The sequence below is a fragment of the Salvia miltiorrhiza genome, chromosome 4 (genome assembly GCF_028751815.1).
Source record: "Salvia miltiorrhiza cultivar Shanhuang (shh) chromosome 4, IMPLAD_Smil_shh, whole genome shotgun sequence".
In the NCBI taxonomy this organism is placed as follows: Eukaryota; Viridiplantae; Streptophyta; class Magnoliopsida; order Lamiales; family Lamiaceae; genus Salvia; species Salvia miltiorrhiza.
This window is the reverse complement of record NC_080390.1, coordinates 6918211-6936907: the sequence shown is the minus strand read 5'-3', so window position 1 is coordinate 6936907 and position 18697 is coordinate 6918211. Positions and strand designations below refer to the sequence as shown.

At 31.4% G+C, this 18697-nt stretch overlaps 2 protein-coding genes across 4 annotated transcripts; one reads left to right on the top strand and one right to left on the bottom strand.

The window, feature by feature from the left end:
- The first annotated feature begins 2668 nt into the window (after positions 1-2668).
- Positions 2669-7000, top strand: LOC131022506 (uncharacterized). 3 transcript variants are annotated; one of them, XM_057952023.1, is made up of 8 exons: positions 2669-2994; positions 4348-4393; positions 4515-4560; positions 4953-5048; positions 6095-6148; positions 6214-6279; positions 6545-6623; positions 6695-7000. In XM_057952023.1, the coding sequence occupies exons 1-8, from the start codon at positions 2812-2814 to the stop codon at positions 6770-6772; spliced, it is 648 nt and encodes a 215-aa protein (XP_057808006.1). In that variant the 5' UTR covers positions 2669-2811; the 3' UTR covers positions 6773-7000. The 3 variants fall into 3 exon arrangements, with proteins under 3 accessions (XP_057808006.1, XP_057808005.1, XP_057808007.1); XM_057952022.1 differs by having other exon boundaries at positions 2756-2992; positions 4355-4393; XM_057952024.1 differs by lacking the exon at positions 2669-2994 and adding an exon at positions 3004-3365.
- Positions 7001-12959: 5959 nt separating this feature from the next.
- LOC131022912 (zinc finger protein 3-like) lies at positions 12960-13799 on the bottom strand. Its single transcript, XM_057952453.1, has one exon. The coding sequence runs from the start codon at positions 13797-13799 to the stop codon at positions 12960-12962; it is 840 nt and encodes a 279-aa protein (XP_057808436.1).
- Positions 13800-18697: the final 4898 nt, after the last annotated feature.

Here is an 18697-nt window from a genome sequence, read left to right as displayed (position 1 = left end):
GGAAGGGAGAGGTTGCTGCCAAGGAAAATGGAGTACGGAAACAGGGAATAGGTCAGGGGAAGAGGGATGATTCTGCAAAAGGGATTTTGCAAAGGGGAAGGGTGTAGTTTCAGAGGGTGAAGTGGTTGAGTGTCAAACAAATAGTGATTCAGAGGATGGAGACTGAACCCCTAGAAGATAATGAATGGATAGAGATTGATGATAACTTGGGGGACAATTAATTAGGTAGTGATGATGATGAGTATAAGGCTGCAAGAGTTGGGCTTAGGCTTCAGGAGAATGTTATTTATGATGTAAACTGGAATGAAGTTTCAGAAACTAGGAATGCAGCTTTATTGAGTAACATAGAGAATATTGTGAGGGAGAAGCAGAATCTGAATTCACATCTGGTTATGTTACCTCAGATGAAGATGTGATTTCAGATTCTACTGATGAGGATGAGAGTGGAAGGCAGAAGAGGTGCCCCAGAGTTCTATATGATCCTAAAAATGTGATCATAAAGAACTGGTACCAAAGTTGGGTATGAGATTTGAAAATAGGTATCAGTGTTAGTCACTATTATTTGCTAGAATTGATGAAGGTTGATACAGAAGGCATATTTGAGCTATTGACAGAGTGTGGGGTATTTAAAGCCTTATATATTGGGTTTAGTGCATTGAAAAAGGGATTCATGCTAGGTTGTAGATGGATGATTGGTTTAGATGGGTGTTTTCTTAAAATACATTTGGGAGGGCAGTTACTGTGTGCCATTGCCAAGGATGACAATGATCAAATGTATCATTTGACATGGGCAGTGGTTGAAGTTGAAAACATGTTGGACATGGTTCTTGAACATACTGCTTGAGGAGTTGGGAATGGTTGATGGCTTGTACATCTACTTCATTTCAGATCAACAGAAAGTAAGTTTTCATTTCAATAGTTGCTATTTATGTTGTGTGCATTTGGCAACACTAACACTTCAAATTTGTTGCCCCTGTGCAAGGTCTTATAAAATGCAGTCAAGAACTTGGCACCATATGCGGAGCATTGAAATTGTGCCCGCCATGTTTACTGTAATTGGAAAAAGGAGTTCAAATACCTAACCTTGAAAAACCTATTCTGGAAGGCAGCAAGGAACACATACCAAGAGCAATGGGATGCTGCTCTTGAGGAGATGAAATTGAAGAATGAGGCAACCGCCTTGAATTTCAAGAAATTTCGACCTGGATTTTTCGGAGTTCTAGAGGTCCCCACCTTCGCCTGTCTGCTGCACCGGCATGTAATCCCGGTGCCTTTTGAACTACATGAAAACGACAGAGGATAAAGACATTATGATCATTTTTCAGTTCGTGAATTGAAACCCTCAATCTACTGTGCTTTGAAGAGTGAATAAGCTAGGGTTCCCGTTCTGAAATTGGAAGAGAAATGTGAATTAGGGTTCATTCAATTCAGATCAAATAAGAGAGTTTGTAAAACGACACCATTTTATTTAAAACAAAACAACATCGTTTTGTTTTTAGTCCGGCGAATGGAATGCGTACGCCAGCGAGCCACGTAGGAGCCACATTATTTTATAATTTGGAGGAAAAAAAAATTGTGTTTTTTTGAAGAAATAAAAATTGTGTTAAAATTGGACAACTTATTAAATTGGTGTATTTAATTGTAAAATCCTAACTTCGCTTCAAATATGAATTTTGAGCAAAATTTATGTATTTTCATGCAATTTTCCCAAAATTGATTATAATTAAAGCGAAAGATTTAAGTTGTCTTTGAATGTTGATGTCTTTATATTGTTTTCTATGTAAAATTTTATACTCATAAGATGATTGTGCAAGAAAAGTGTAACAAAATTATGAAATTAGTAATTAAAGTAAACTCATTGATATTTAAGATTTTTATTTTTTTTATTAGATAATAATATTAAAATCTTAAATTAAAATTATTAATTGTGAAAAAGAATTAAAAGTTTATCTTCCGCAATAAAATTTAATTTTTTATAGAAAAAAAATGAGTAATGGGTCGGAAAAGTAACCTTCAAGGAGGTAGTCGTATTACGAGCTACCTATCCAATGCTATAACTGACTATCCAGTTCTTTTTGTTATATTATCAATTATTCCCTCCATCTACGAAATGAGTATTCATAACTTTTTTTTTACTGTCCATCAAATGAGTATCCATTTTCTTTTTTGGTAAATGTATCTTACACAATCCAGTCACAATAAAAATGAGGCCTTAATTCCACTTTTACACACTTAATCAATTTCTTAAAATATGTGAGTATCTATTTCTATTTTTGGTAAGTGTACCTTACACAATTCAGTTACAATAAAAATAGGCTTTTATTCCACTTATACACACTTAGAGTGTGTTTGGTTGAGCTTATAAGCTTCCTTAAAAAAAAGATCTTCTACCCTAATTTATTTTCTCATTATCTTATAAGTAACACTTATTTTACAAAAATAATTCAATTATGATTTTTTGTTTTTATTACACATCATTCTAATTTCATTTCTCTTTGATTTTCTCTCACTAATTAAAAATTATTTCTATAGTTTAGAACTTTAATTATTCAAATATTTTGATAACTTATAAGTTTTTAGAAAACTACATTTTATAGACTCTTGAAACATCTTATAAACTCTTTAAAATAAACTTAATCAAACACCCTCAATTTCTTAAAATTTGTGTCATCCTCCTGTACACACTTGGTGTGCGAGAGTATTATAATTAAAGATTATATTTATATTTAATTTTTTTTAGAAAAGTGAAGGAATCGAGATTTCCTTGTCATTTATCAGCAACAGCAAAAGTAATTCAACATAATATGATTCATGGTTTTACTTTGTTCAACAATGAGCATTTCCTTGCCGTTAAATCCTGTTACTTCTGCTGTCGTCTGCTTTCGTCCTCCGCCCCAAATGCCGGTGCTCTCCGCCGCTCGATTTTCCGGAATTCCGTTTGCCACCAAAACTCATCTGCTTCGCTTATGTTCTGCTAGTTCCGGCAACGCTGGTGTGAGTCTATTTATTTTCGTTATGATTAGTTGCAAATTGCAATATTAATCACAATTTTTACATCGATTTGTTATTTTTTTACGGAATTTTACATGGAATTTAAATATTATGAAAGTCCAAGTTGCAGTTTGGTGTAAAGCTTTTGCCTTCTAGTGTAACTAACTCTTTTATTGTGTAGTATTACTTTTCTTTTTCTGTTACAATTCCCCTACTGTGATTTTTGCTCCCCTCCCCTCTATCTAGTTTCTGGTAGTTGAATCTAGTTTTGGATGATTACTGATAGGGTTCGTTGGCTTCTCAATTCTGTTTTCTTGGGGCAAGTAAAATATAGTACTCCCTCCATTCACCAAAAATATGCATATTATAATAATGTGAGACTTATATTCCACTCACAATACTCTCAATAATTCTTAAAACCCGTGCCAAAGCCATTTAAGCATATTTTTGGTGGGAGTAGTATTTTTTGATGTTAGCCCAATTGCATTTCATCCATCAGGAATAAAGTATCATGCTTTGAGTTTCTTTGAAATGTTTTCTTTTATTTGAATTTGATGCCTGCCAGCTTACATTTGGATAGTTGAACTTGTTACATATTAGAGGTGGAATCAAAGGTTAATCCGTCTACTCCTTTTCTCTAGATTGCTAGAGGATTATGAGATCGAGAAGATAAACAATTCATTGATGCCTGTAAATACTTGAATTTTTTTTAAAAAAAATTAATGGTTATCATTTCTCCATTGCATCATACACGGGGTAGTTTATGTTCTTTAAAAAGTTCCTGCAATGCTGGAGATGGTTTATCTGATCTATTTAGCCATTCAGGACTACAAGCAGGCCTCTACGTTTGAGAAAAATACTGAAATGATAGCTATCGTATGATAAAATTTTATTTATGAGGTTCTTGGCATGTAAGCTTTGCTGAACTTAAATAATTTCCTGAATGGTATTATGTCCAGTTGTGATGATGTTTCTTGTGTCAATCTATGTTTGTTGGGATTTTTGCCTTGGTTTACCCTGATAATATAACTGGTGACCGCAAAAGATTTGGCCCAATATAATCTCTGCTAGTTTGATCTTGGTTATTTTGATATCTTGAGGTTTTCTCCAGTAGGACCAGTTAGGCTCTGTTAATGACATAGACTGCATCATTTATATATTCTGTTAGGATTTATGATACCCTTTTATTCGTATTGGAATCCAAAGGTCTATTGTCTACTACCTGCTATTGCTTTATTCTTGTGTATATCTATGTCTTTGCTGCTTGTTTACATATTCTGCTGATTCCCTGCCTCCTCCTTTTTCTTCTAATTATACTTATGACTTAACTGATACATGTCATTGGTGCATTGTTAGAGACCAGGCTCTTCAGGTTTTGATGGCAGTTCTGTAGAGAAGCAAGGTATTAGATGATTGATTATCACCAAACTTTCTACAGTATGTTGTGATATTATAACTGGTTAGGGTAAGGCAAATTACTGTTCAATCTGTTTCTGAGAATTTTCCAACTATGTCTGTGTTAGGTTCAAATGGAAAGGACGATAATTCTCAAGCTGTCTCATCAAATGAGTACTTTCTACCGGCCATGCAAAGTTTTTGTTGTTATTGATGCCTAAAAACTAATTTTGGACCTTGCTAGTTTACTTGCATCTTTCCTTGTAGATTATATTTCTGCATATGTTCCTGTCGTTTGCCAGTTTTCTTGGTGCAGTTATTTTACTAAATAGATAGAACTTCTTATTTTATTCAATTTTAAATATATCAATGCGCAGCTTTATGCATCCTGGTACTTTGATATTTAACATTAAGGAAAGATCCTTGTGGAAATTGTTTACTTTGCCATCGAACTTTGAATTTTCTTTAACAATAGCTCTTGTTTGATACTATGATAAGTTTATTTGCAAAGAGCATTATCTTATTTTATAATGTTGATTTTTATTCTTGTTTGTTGAGCTTTTCAGGATATTGGTCAGATTGAAGAGATACGGTATCTCTGGAATTTTGTCCTATGGCTTACTAAATACTGCTTACTACCTTACTACTTTTCTGGTCGTCTGGTGAGTGATTTACCTAAACATTGAAAAAGAAAAGAGTAAATGTAAAGTCTTAGGTTCGGTCCATCGTCACGCGGTCTTTAAATTATTTGTTTCTCCTACCCAAGAAAAGAAAAGTGTAAATTTAAAATATGAAATCAACCATTATTTTTATTTTTTTTTATCAGCAGATCATTAAAAATCATTTGATGTTTTTGGCATTAGTTGATTCCATGACCTTACAATTACTGTTCTTGAGGCCTGTGTAATAACCAATTTTTGTTGGATCCTGACTTCTTCGGTCTGGTCTTTAATCATGTACTGGTCAGCTGCGTTGAAATACTTTTTCTATTCAAAAAGTTTACATGCACCCATTCCATGGTTTTTGCAACCCAATTCTCAAACCCAAGTTGCATCAGCATGTGGAGGCTTTTCTACCATCTTAAAGGATCCAAGTCAGGCTATTGGCTTCTAAACATGATTACTGCAACCACTCCTATCGACAATTTCGGCATTATCTATCGACCTATCCTGTTATCGGTATTACCCAATCCACGTGTTGAGAGCCTATGCTGAGTGTCTATCATGGGTCCTTATAGATGGTATTGCGGCTGCCAGACTGTTGTCCATACATCCTTAAACTTCTTTTGTCTTTGAAAGCTACCTTTCTACTTTGATCTTCAGTCCCATATGTGTTACAAATACTCTTGAACTTTAAAAATTCTCCTATTTATTTCCAACTTAACTACCCAAGTTACTGATGTGGTGTAACAACCCCCCCTATAATCCTCCCTCTCTAGCTTAAAACGAAAAGCTTAGATCCAATGCATACAGACTTCTGCATGAACTTGGACCCAAGAATGCCAGGCTACTTGAAGTTTAAAACTCTTCCCTGCAGGCTCATTGTTTTCATTTTGGTACACTAGTTATGGGTTCTTAAATGAGAGGAAATCTATTTTACTTAGGCTCCTTTGCAAGCTAAATGTTTAAGGGGACAAGTTTTTTTTTTCCTTTTGGGGGAGAGGAGGGGGCATACTGCGACAAATTTTCTCACTCGAACTTGTTGACAGGTTTTATGTCGCACCTGCACCTGCGAAAATGGGTTATTTGGCAGCTGCGGAAAGGTAAGATAGTCTTTCAATTGCTTGTTTGTGGTTCAAGTATATTGAGAAGTTAGTCTTATTTGCAGGTTTCTCAAGGTGATGGCTATGGTGTGGGCAGGAAGCCAAGTAACCAAACTCATGCGAGCTGGAGGGTGAGCTGCCCAACCATATTTTAAAATCTCCTTAGGGGTTAGTTTCAGTTTGTCAGAATTTCATGGTTGCTCTTGCTTTTCTTTGTTCATCCAAATTACATGAATAACTGAGTTATGACTCCTCCATGTATGTCGCTGCACTACAAGATACCAGTAATCTGTTTAATTATTTTGTTCAAGCAACTGAGTTGATTTCGTAGAGCTCCTAATGAGAATACTCGTTGGCAAGATGTTGTCGTTGAATACACGAGTCTCTCTCTTGCAGGGCGCTGGCGCTCGCACCATTTGTGGATAGGGGTTTATCGTGGTTCACTATCAAGATGGGGTTCGAGTCGCAAGGGAAGGTACGCCAACAAGAATCCTGTCAATATTCCACGTGCTCTCTCTGATATCGATATTGTGATGATTTTCACAGGCATTTATGGCGATTGCCGGCCTTTGCTTCGGTTTGGCGTTCTTGATGTTTGTTATAGTGACCTTACTTTGGGCATAAAAATCTCCTGTCATGTTGATGTGGTAGTTACTCCACAATCAAACCAGACAAAAATGAAGCTGCTGCTGCAATTTATGAAACGCTTTAATTTTGATCATGATGTTCGATATGGGTTTAGGGTTATATAAAATTGAAACACATGTACGAGAAACATGAGATGTACATTGTGTCATTTTCCTACGGAAGCCTACAACATTTTAATCAAAATTCATGATTCTTTTTGTTAAACCCTTCAAATTAAATTAAGTTTGCATAAATACTAAGCCTAGTTGTTTAGAAAAGTGTATTTTGGTAAGTTGTTAGGTGATCTTCGAGTAGTGATTCAAGCTATACATCTTCTAACATGGATAGGTTGTGATTCGTAGATCTTCTTCTAATGGGGAAAACTCTCGTTTGAAAAATCCATTCCAAGACTATGTTTATACATTCACTTATTTATAATGAATATTTCGTATGGAGGCAATTCAAGTGATTTATTTAAGGTTGCATTTACTTTGATGGATAAATTTATCCATGGAAAACGTATTATCATCATTGAAGTGAAAATAAAGAAGAAAAAATGGTGACCATCTCTTTTGTGTGTCAAATGTTGGAAAAGAAATGAGACATTTTAAGACATAAATTTTTGTTATCTATTCTTTTTCATGGATAATTAATTAAGTGATTGAATGTGTTGTGAGTAGAATAATGATTTGTGTGTCAAATGTTAGAAAAGAAATGAGACATTTTAAGACCTTTGGCCTTAGGCATTAACCCTTTACCGTTTGGTCAACACACGCACACATAAGGGTCTCATTTTTATGAGAGTGTTAAGGTGATTAAAGTGGAGTAAGGGATCTCACTGTCTATTTTTACTATAAATAAAAATGAATATCAAAATATGAGCGGACTAAAATGAAAGGTGGATACTAAAACTTAAAACAGATAGAGCATTTATTATGTTGTGTGTTAGTATTTGCGTTTGTACAACACTAGTATTTTGCCCGTGCGATGCACGGGTATTATATTTTTTTAGATATTATAATTTTTATTTTTTTCTTTAAAAAAATTATTATATTTTTTTATTTTATATTAGTATTAAATTATATATGATATAAAAATAATGTGATTGTGATGAGTTAATATTATTTTTTGAAGTGGTATAAATTTAGGAATATATCTTTGTAAGTGACATGAAATCACCAATCATATACTATATCAATAGTTTGAAGTGAAATTGTCTAAAAAAAAGTTTAAAATGAAATTAACTAAACGATGAGTTGCGATCATATTTATTAAGCTTCACTATTATGTACACATCATTTATTTTATACACTTATTTTAAAATTTAATAATAATTATGCAAACAATAATTTATTATTGAAATCCATAAAATTAAACATATTTTGTTGTTGATTTTATCATAGCCATTAAAAATAATGTATTTACAATTTTTTCAATGAACACATGATCTGCTTTTATATATAAATGTAGCTTTCTGATTAGACGGTTGCACTCGCGTTCAAACTCTGACCCGCTTCCTGATTCAAACCTTGTAAATGACACTATTCAGTTATACAAATGACACTGTCTGTAATTGACTCTATTCGGTTATACAAATGACACCACGTATAATTGACATTATAATATTGTAAATGACACTTCCTGTGATTGACATCATAAATTGTAAATGACACTATAATGTTTCAAAATGTTATAGTGTAATTTGTATAACTGAATAATGTCAATTATAGGCAGTGACATTTGTATAACTGAATAGTGTCATTTACATGATTTGAATCAAAATGCAGGTTAAAGTCTGAGTGCTGGTGTAACCCGATTCTACAGTGCACCCAATAGCACCTAAGTTTTTGTGTTCTGTTTAATTGTTTACCTATTTTTATAAACGAAAAATTAGTGTTGCTGATTATTTTGTTTCAAAATCTAAACAATTTAACAATTATCATCTAATTTCATGAAGAAAATGCATACTACCTTAAAAAAAATACTCTATCTTAACTATTTTTTTCCATGTCATCGTTTTCAATTTTAGGGTGAAATTGATTTTTTATTTTTTTTAATCTTTTAACCTATATAAATAATTAAATATTTTTTAATTTTATTTATGTCTTAGTGAACATATTTTCAACTAACTTCCTATCCATATAATCATTTTACACAAAAACAATTTTTTATATATTTTGACGATAATTATTAAGTTTAGAATAAATTAATGTGGTTTAAGAACCTAATGTTATTAGTGTATTATATGAGAGATTATTTTTTACCAAACAAATATTATTATACTTTTGTAGTATTGATTCTCATGAAATCCAATATTTTAAGATAAATATAAATGCTAATTCAATTGAGCATTTATATTGAAAATGAGAACAAATTATAGTCGTTTAATTTAATAGATCAGAAATAGAACTTGCTAGTATAAATAAAAATCAACATTAATTATGTAAATAAATGTTGAAATTAATATTGAATTGTGTAAATTAATTAATTAAGGTTAAAATTAATGCTACACTTTGGGCGGAAAAAATAGTATAGGCATATTGGTTCCACTTTTATATATACTAGTGTTTTACCCGTGCGATGCACGAGATTACATATGTTGTTAAAGTTTTATTGTAACATTTTCGAAGACATTTTTGTATAATCTCTAAAATAAATGAGTTTTAAAAATATTTTATTATACAAATGTTATACCAATTATATTACTACTAAAATATATTTAAGACTATCATTTTTAATTACATAAAAATCAATGTAAAAATAATAATACATGAAAAGACAATTGGAAACTTCTCGTCTTATTATTATAAATTTTGGAAAATTTCTTTATATACAACATTTGTAGTAGACGAACATGTTACTTTGTCTTCATTACATATCAAGATTTCAGACCCCTTCAACTTGTCTTCCATCATTGCAAAGTATAATTTTGGCTACTTTGTGATAAACCACACCAATTACATCTACATATATAAATGCATACCAATAATGTAGATATATCAAAATGTTGAGTTTATAAAAATATGAATTTTGAGATTATCAATTGAATATGCATGTATAAGGAAATAATGAAATAAACACATTACCAAATAGCATATTGTCATTGCAATGGAGGCCACTTCTTCAAAACTTTTAAAGTTAAATAGTTGGCGTGGAAAACCTTCTTCATAAATTTCAACTATATGATTACTATTAATAAATTTAATAGAGTAGACATTTGTCGTTGTTCTATACTTTTTGTTGGAATCATGCATCGCCAAAATATTTTTTATGGCATAAACATTGTCTTCTTTCAAGATATGTTTGAACTTGGAGATCAACGTGCAATCAAGTGTAGCATGGATGCGGTCACCCTATATTAAAAAAACAACTAAATTAGAAAAACATAATAATGTTGCAAAAAAGCTTAAATACGTAATAGTTTAGTGAATAGAGAATTTTTACCTCACGATCATGAAAAATACACTCATAGCTGATAACATTGTTGGTGCTTTGAGATGAGCGGTTGTATGCACACACAAGTCTCATTTTAATTGTAGATCTGACATTATTTGGTTGCAAGTTTTTTACTAAAGACCACATGGTCGGCATGCTTGTGATTAGAGAAATAATGAATATCAAAATGAGAAGGGAGTGTAAGTAAAATTTTAACACGAAAAGTTAGTTTATATAGGCCATGGGGATGCACATTTCAGGGGAGATATATATGAAACTTATATATTTAATATATTATATTAAATGAGATGCTTTGACAATGGAGTTGATTTTGGTTTGATATAATAAAAAGTTGCTGCATTTTTGGAGATATATAAGGAATATTGTCAAATTACACATTTCACTCTATCACCCTCTCTCTCTCTCTCTCTCCCACAAATTTGACGCCATGCATACCTTGAAATAAGACTTCTTCATCGTCTGTTTAGCTGTGAAGATCATACAAAAAATCTCATTGCTCATGCATACCAATCCCTTTGTTTAGCGTGTAAATCAGTAAGAATTAATATGAGATATTGCTAGAGTTCGTAAATAAGTTTTTATTCTCTTGAATTGAAAAACAATCTATAGTAAAAATTTGCGTGTAAATGAAAAATAATATTCACTTTTGCAAATGACTACAAGATCCCATGCAATTTATATGTATTTATATTATGAATTTTAAATATTGGATGTTTTTCACAAAAGATTTAATTGAAATTGATATTTTTTCACAAAATAATAAATTTATATTGGATATTTCCAAATAAATTTATCTAAAAATATATAAATTCACAGGAAAGGGATATTTTTCAAAAAATATAAATTCTAAGTATAAATTCATAAATTTACTATTGGTGATTTTAAATTTTAAATATTGGATATTTAAATTCACACGGGTAAATTCACAATATATATATATATATTTCAAAATTTATATAAATTCACACTGAAAAATATTGGTGACTTTAAATTTTAAATATTGGATATTTATATAAATTTATCTAAAAAAATATAAATTCACAAAAATAAAGGATATTTTTCACAAAACTATAAATTGCATGATATAAAAGAGCACTGTATAGATTGTAGCAAGTGGGCCTCGCAACTTATATATATCATCCTATGAATTAGTGAACTTTCTAAATATAAATCAACTTTTCAAAAATAGATTGAGTAAAAGAGCGGGAAATTTTTTTTACTAGATGGACCAGCTTTTATATATGTATATATATAGATATAGATTTACACTAATTATTATTTTGACTATGACCTTTTCACGTTTTTTTCCATATCAAATTTCCCCCCGCAAATTCTTAATTAAAATTAAACGTAACGATCCTATAATATCATATTTTTAGAGGGTGTTTGATTAAGCTTATATTATTGAATTTTTTAAGATTTTATAAATTATCAAAGTGTTTGAATAATTGAGTTTAATTATAAGTTTGAGAAAGATAATCTTAGTTAAAAAATAAAAATAAATCCTAATTAAAAAGCAAAAATCGAATAAACATGAAATTGAAGGATAAAGTTACAAATATAAATCATAGAGTAAGGTTGTTTTTGTAAACTAGATCGCTAGGAATCATATTTCCATTAACCATTTTCACAGACAATATTTTTTTCCTGCAAAGGTTTGAGTTTTTGTGAACTTTTGCTATGAACTTAGGCCACACTAAGGGGTGTTAGGTTAATTGAGCTTGTAAGCTCTCGAAAAATATTTGACAAAATAAAGTTTTAAACAATTTATAAGCTATAAAAATAAACTCCAACGACTCAATTATAAGATCCCCAAAAATAAATTCTTAAATTTCAATTTATTTTTTTATAATCTTATAAATAACAATTGAAAGTGTCAAGGAAATTGCAGGATTCTAAATTTTGTATTTGGCTAAAATTTGTCCACTAAGTTTGGAAATAAGAATTTTAGAAAATTGCACTATTTTCTTTATTGTCGATATTCTTCTTCTTTTAAAAAAATTACAAATGGTGTCTATTATATATCAAATACGCCAAATACATGTGTGCATGTGTTGGCCTAGCGGTAAGTGATTAATGCCCAAAGCTTGAGGTCCTGCTTTTGGAGTCCATTCTGGTGTGGTCTTTAAATTTCTTTATTTATTTACTTATGTAATAGTATGTAATTTATCCAAAAAAAAAATACACCAAATACATGAATTTAAAATTTTGGTCAAATTATTTTCTCAAGACAAAACCCGCGACAAACAAGAAGTGTTATTAAAAATAAAAATTATAACCATATCAATAATTTTATAAAATAAAATTTAAATCCAGCTAGTGTTCGTATTTGCAGAGATTATCCATCCACTAATTTGCTACATTAAATTAGCGTCCATATATATATTTGAACGATCATCCGTTCATTAATTAATTATTGGCTCTGAAGATATTTTCTCTGATGACAAAATATAAGCAATAATTAAAACTGATCATGCATAGTCTCAGACACATTCGAATATCAAAAGTAATTACTAATTAATAATTACAAGTTTGAATTTCAAAACTATGTACAGTACTACTAAAATAATGTTCTAATTCAATGGCATAACTCCTTAATTAATATACGAAAGAAAAAAAATGCAGACACACATACTAACTAATCATCAATTAAATCCAGAAATAACTAACAAAGTAGCTAGAAATCAGATCGACATTAAAAAAAAAAAAAAGTAAAAAATGAAACTAATTAAAGCTTAAGATCCAAATCAAGTCCTGAAGCATCTTTGCCATCATCAGCATTTCCCAATGTCAGCCTCTTATCATCTTCATTGGTCTTAGTGGAAGGATTAGGGTTAATAACTCCAAAATCAAACTTATGTGACTGAAAATTTTCCATCTTCATTCCATAATCTGGTGTTGATGATGATGATGTTGATGGGTCTATCATGTAATTAGCCCTAGGCATCTTTTCCCGGGTTAAGCAGTAGGCTAACGGCGACGGCGACAACGACGGCGACTGATGGTAGGAGTAGGGTTTCTGAATCATATTGGATTGTGATCTTACCCCATGGGACCTATTGAAGCCTCCATAGAAATTAGGTAATTGCTGATGAAACGTTGAGTAGGGGTAGTAGGAGTAGCCCTGCAGCTGGTGGCCGTACGGCGGCGGGGGAGCACCGGGGGCCGCCGTCAAATCCACCATGTTGTGGCGGTGCTTGGCCAATGCTCTCTCTTGTTTGTGGGCGTTTTGGTGGCCTCCTAGTGCTTGAGAAGTCGAAAACTCCCTCCAGCAGAAATTGCAGGTGAAAGTTTTCGACTTCGAAGGTTTAGGGTTACGACCCTCCTCGGTGGACTCGCTAGGGTTAAGAGAGTCGAAAAGATTAAGCTCGTGGAGTTTTGAATTAGGGTTTCTTTTGTTCATCAACTCGGTGTTTGCCATTTCGAGATCTAGCACGACACGCGATGTGGTCTCATATCTCGTGCCGTATTCTTCTTCTTCCTTCTCGTCTTCCTCGATCGTCTTATTATCTTTTGATGTGACTGAAATATTGGAGGCCTCGGAGTGGCATGGCTCGAGGGATTCCATCGGTGAAACAAGAACTTATTTTTTAGCTATTTTCGATTGTATTTTGGTTGGGTGTTTGAAAATTTGATTGAAGAGAGGGGTTATATATAGTCTTTGTTTAGATTATAAGACAAATTAATGATGGATCCCATGATTATGTAAAAATATCCCAATCTACATTCAATGCGTGGCGTTACCTTAATTTTGGAAATCAAATAAAGGTTTGTTATTTCGGTATGTTCTTAATTAACAAAGCAATAAGTAGACATTATGTCTTAGTTTTAAAATTGAAATTGAAATTTTAATAATGACAGCTACCTACTTGATGAACATGCAGTTTTTGGGCTTTGATACTCACGCGTATTTCCGTGTGTGTTTATTTGGATTGAAATTTTTGATCGTGTTTTTGTATTTAATATTTATTTGGATTTTGTACTTTTCGATTTTACTTAATATTTCATCTTAATTGCAATATATATGTAAAACCTCTTTAATCCTTCTTTATGAAAAGTACGTTAGTCCATTAATTAATTAATATTTGAGTTAATTCCTCGAGGAAATATAATACTTTGAAATTTCAAATTCATGTATAATTTTTTTCAAATAATTCAAAATAAGAATGGAAACTATGATTAAGAATCGAACAATATACTAAATACTAAACTAAAATAGACTTACTTTAATTTAGAAATATATTATTCAATATCATCATTACTCTAAAGACTTGTTTGTTTGACAGTAGATAAGACTTCATGATATGTTTGACTGTGATCTTTTATACGTATAAGATATATATTCATATTATATCTGGTTAGATGTATTAAATTATTTATTTTATATATAGATAAATTATGGTAGGAGAGTGAAATTTTGGTAGTTCGATATATTAATTTATAGTAGTAAGGTGAAATTATGGTAGTTTTAATCTAAATTATGAAATAATATAATTATAATTTGTACTATGTATCTCACCTAAAATATGGTATACAAAATCCCAATAGTTTATAGTATTAGAGTATCATATATAGGTATATATATTATACACCCTACCAAACTAATTAAAAGGGTGTTTTTATTTTTTGTCCCTCTAAATTAATTTTATCACTTAAAGTACATTTTTTTTATATTTTGTTTGTTTTGAATGATAAAAGGTGGTATAAAATTAGATTATACCTTATCCAAGGGGAAATGTGAGCCCAAAATTTTATATGGTCTGTCAAAATTTTATTAGCATTTACGGTTAGGGTTTTAAAAAAGTACTAATATTTTAAACATAAATCTAAAAATTTAAAACTCGTTGGGCTCTATCAAACTCGAAAAGCTTATGAGCTTTGAAGTATTTATTAAATTTATTAAATAAAATTCAAGGCTCGACCCAACTTGATCATGAATGAAACAAGTCTTATTAGTACGATAATATTCAACTTGATTTCATGACAAACGTTGATCATAAAATATAAAAGGAATATATAGTATCGATAATAAATAAACAAAATAAATTATTAATTAAAAAATACAGTAATTGCAACTTGCAAAATAATGTCATATTTAGGAAAAGAAAATTAATAATCAAGAGGTAAATATAACTTACAAACATAGAAGGATAATTAATTTTTACAAGCAGATCGGACTTCGAACTATAACTTATAATATATGATCATATGTGCCTATTCTTGATGTGTTAGGTTTTAAAATAAGGTTAGGTAGAGATCTTGCCATAAGTATTAAACTTAGCTTTGAAGTTTGATCTACTTGTAAAAATTAATTATCCTTCTATGTTTATAAGTTATTTCTTTTATGAGAAATGCTAAATGCACATAATATGTGCACGCATAATACGTGCCCTTTAATTTTAAATTAAATTGGTTTAATTTTTTATTATCTGTCCAGCCTTTAATTAATTAAACATATGACTACTTTATCCCTAAATTAATTTGACGTCTATTATGAGGTTATTTTGTTTTTCCCCTATATTCACACAAATATTTTAGGAAATAAATCGTTAGTTTTATTCTAATAATCTCCACTATCATCCAAATTAAACATCACTTTTTTGGATAAATTACTGGCGATTTTTTCAATATGTATTGACTTTTAGATACAATTGTGCATGAAATGAATTTTTTATTAAAAGAAAAACATATAAACTTCATAATTTTGAAAATATAATCAATTAAGCAATTTAAGGATACCAATCTAAGTGAATGACATTTGTATTCACACTCCATGACCTTTTTTTAAAAATAGTTTTACTTAACAATTGTCACAAAAATTGTAGATGTGTATTGTTTTGTTAAGATATTGGAAAATTCTAAACTAATTTTGTATAATATGTATGATTCCATGACAATCAATAAGAATATACAAAGTCATCATATTTCAAGTGGATATGTAATTTACATATCCACTTGAAATATATTTTATTAACATAAATTTTGATACCTCGTACCAACAAACAAAAATGAATTTGAAGATCACATATCATATATATGTACGATATTGGTGAACAAATTATTATATATTGAAGTGAAGTTAATTAAATATATTTTTATGTAATTAAGTGTTGATAGAAAAGTTTATATATATATATATATATATATATATATATATATAGGGTGTGGTTCTAGAGAGAACTACATTATTTGTGAGAACGGGAGAACCATCAAATCTAATGCATTCACTGTAAAAGTTAATGCATTCGCTGTTAAAATTAATGCACTCAAAAAAATAAAAAAAATTGCTCCCTTCAGGATTCGAACCCAGGATCTGCATTCATCCAACAAGATGATGCATCCACCGTAGATCTTGATGATCGAATGGCTGAAAATGGTTCTCCGTTCTTTTTTTATTTACAGTTCTTTCCTGAACCTCTCCCTATATATATATATATATATATATATATATATATATATATATATATAACTATGAAAAAATTATGAATTTTATGTGGAACATGTATGAATTTGTTGTATAAAGGTATGAATTGCGAAAAATAAATTTTTGCTACTTTTGGGATTCGAACTCAGGACCATGAATTCATCCAACAAAATGATGAATCAACCATAAATCTTGATGATCTAAGGGCTGAAAATGATTCTTATTTTATATCTTTAATTTGTGGAAGGTTGGTTTGAAGAACTGTAGAATCCACTGTTTACAACAAGGGCTCGTTTGGTACGTGGTACTCCCTCTGTCCTATTAAAGTTGGCCATATTTCCATTTTGGTTTGTCCCATTAAAGTTGGTCACTTTCTAAAATATGAAAGATTTGGACTTAATTAAGCCTATTAAATTAAATTTAATTAAGCTCTTAATTAAACCTATCTCCCCTCTCCTCTATTCATTTCTCCTCTATTCCTCTCTTCCTCAATCGGTCTTCTCACCGCCTTCTTCTCTGAAAAATCTCAACCGTCGGCGAGGCTGCGTCCGGCGTCGTTGTCGCCTCAAGGCCAACGTTGCTCCTCCTTAGCCTGGCATCTCTCACTCTCGCTCCTTCTTCCTCCCTCTATTTCTCGCCTACAGCACACACACATACACAAAATTGCACTGCTCTTCATGAATTCGAAGTCACGCCGCCGCCGCGTCTCTGTAATTCCGGCAAGAGAGCGAGCCCTAGCCCTGAGGGTGGTCACGATTTGGGGGTGGCGAGTGGAGAGATAGAGGGGCGACCGTCATCGAAGAAAAAAGGTTCGTCAGTCGTCGATGCGATTCTGGTTCGGGTATGAGATGCGACGGTGAGGAAGAAGGCGGAGGATGGCGAAATCGTCGAGTTCGAAGCTCGCCGATCGTTGATTCTGGTTTCAGATCTCCTCTTCTCCTTTTCATTTCTTGAAGATTTTTGCAAGATTTGTGGTGGTGGTGGTGGTGCTCCGATCAGAAGATTGTTGGTGGTGCTAGTGGTGGTGGAGGATGACGGAATCATCCAGTTCGAATTGTCAAGATTTTTGCAAGATTTGTGGTGGTGGTGGTGCTCCGGTCAGAAGATTTTCGGTGGTGCTGGTGGTGGTGGAGGATGGCAGAATCGTCAAGATTTTTGCAAGATTTGTGGTGGTGGTGGTGCTTGCGGTCGATGGTGGTGGTGCTCCGGTCGCCGGCGGCGGCGAGTTGCTGGCAAATTTGTGGTGGTTGTTGGCAGATTTACTAATTAAGCAATCAAGATAAACAAAAGTCATTTAAAAATATGGACCACTTAATTAACTCATAACAATACATTTCTTAATCTTTGTGCCGAAAAGAATGTGGCCAACTTTAATGGGACGAAGAGAGTATAATATAAGGTGTAATATGTTTGACTAAGATAACATTTACTATATTATATTAATTAATATCATGTTCGGTGAAATGTATTAAAATATCTATAAAATAAAGATCTTTATTGTTTGAATGTCCTAATAGAAGACGTGACATATGTTCCATTTTTAAAAACTGACCGCCACGCATTGTGCGTTGATATTCTTATCCAATTATATATCTTTTGAAACATATTCATTTATGATTGATTATAATTAATTTACACGGGTTTTATATAGATCCAAGGATCTTGATTGGTGGTAAAAATTAATAGTAATTAATACTCCCTTCGTCCTTATAAAAAGTAACCATTTGTAAATTATACAGTTTTTAATAAAGTAGTTGAATGTGTTGTGAGTGGAGTAAGGGTCCCATTTTATTGGGAGTGGAAAACTTACCAAAAATAGATTGGATACATCAGACGAAAATGACAAATTGGATACATTTGATTACCTATTAGTAATGACAACTGAAATTACATTTTACTAGTATTATATATAAAAAGAAGAAGATATAATAACAATGAAATTGAAATTTATAAAACTGGAATAAATGGTTATTAGTACAAATAATATCACACATCAATATTGACCGTATTGGTTGATTATTTCATAAAAGTATAATATATTA

Excerpts from the sequence above, each read along its gene's own strand:
- LOC131022506 (XM_057952023.1), top strand. The coding sequence starts at position 2,812 with ATGGTTTTACTTTGTTCAACAATGAGCATTTCCTTGCCGTTAAATCCT. Across the intron at positions 5,049-6,094 it reads ACTACTTTTCTGGTCGTCTG|GTTTTATGTCGCACCTGCAC; the intron begins GTGAGTGATTTA and ends ACTTGTTGACAG. Across the intron at positions 6,624-6,694 it reads GGTTCGAGTCGCAAGGGAAG|GCATTTATGGCGATTGCCGG; the intron begins GTACGCCAACAA and ends TGATTTTCACAG.
- LOC131022912 (XM_057952453.1), bottom strand. The coding sequence starts at position 13,799 with ATGGAATCCCTCGAGCCATGCCACTCCGAGGCCTCCAATATTTCAGTC.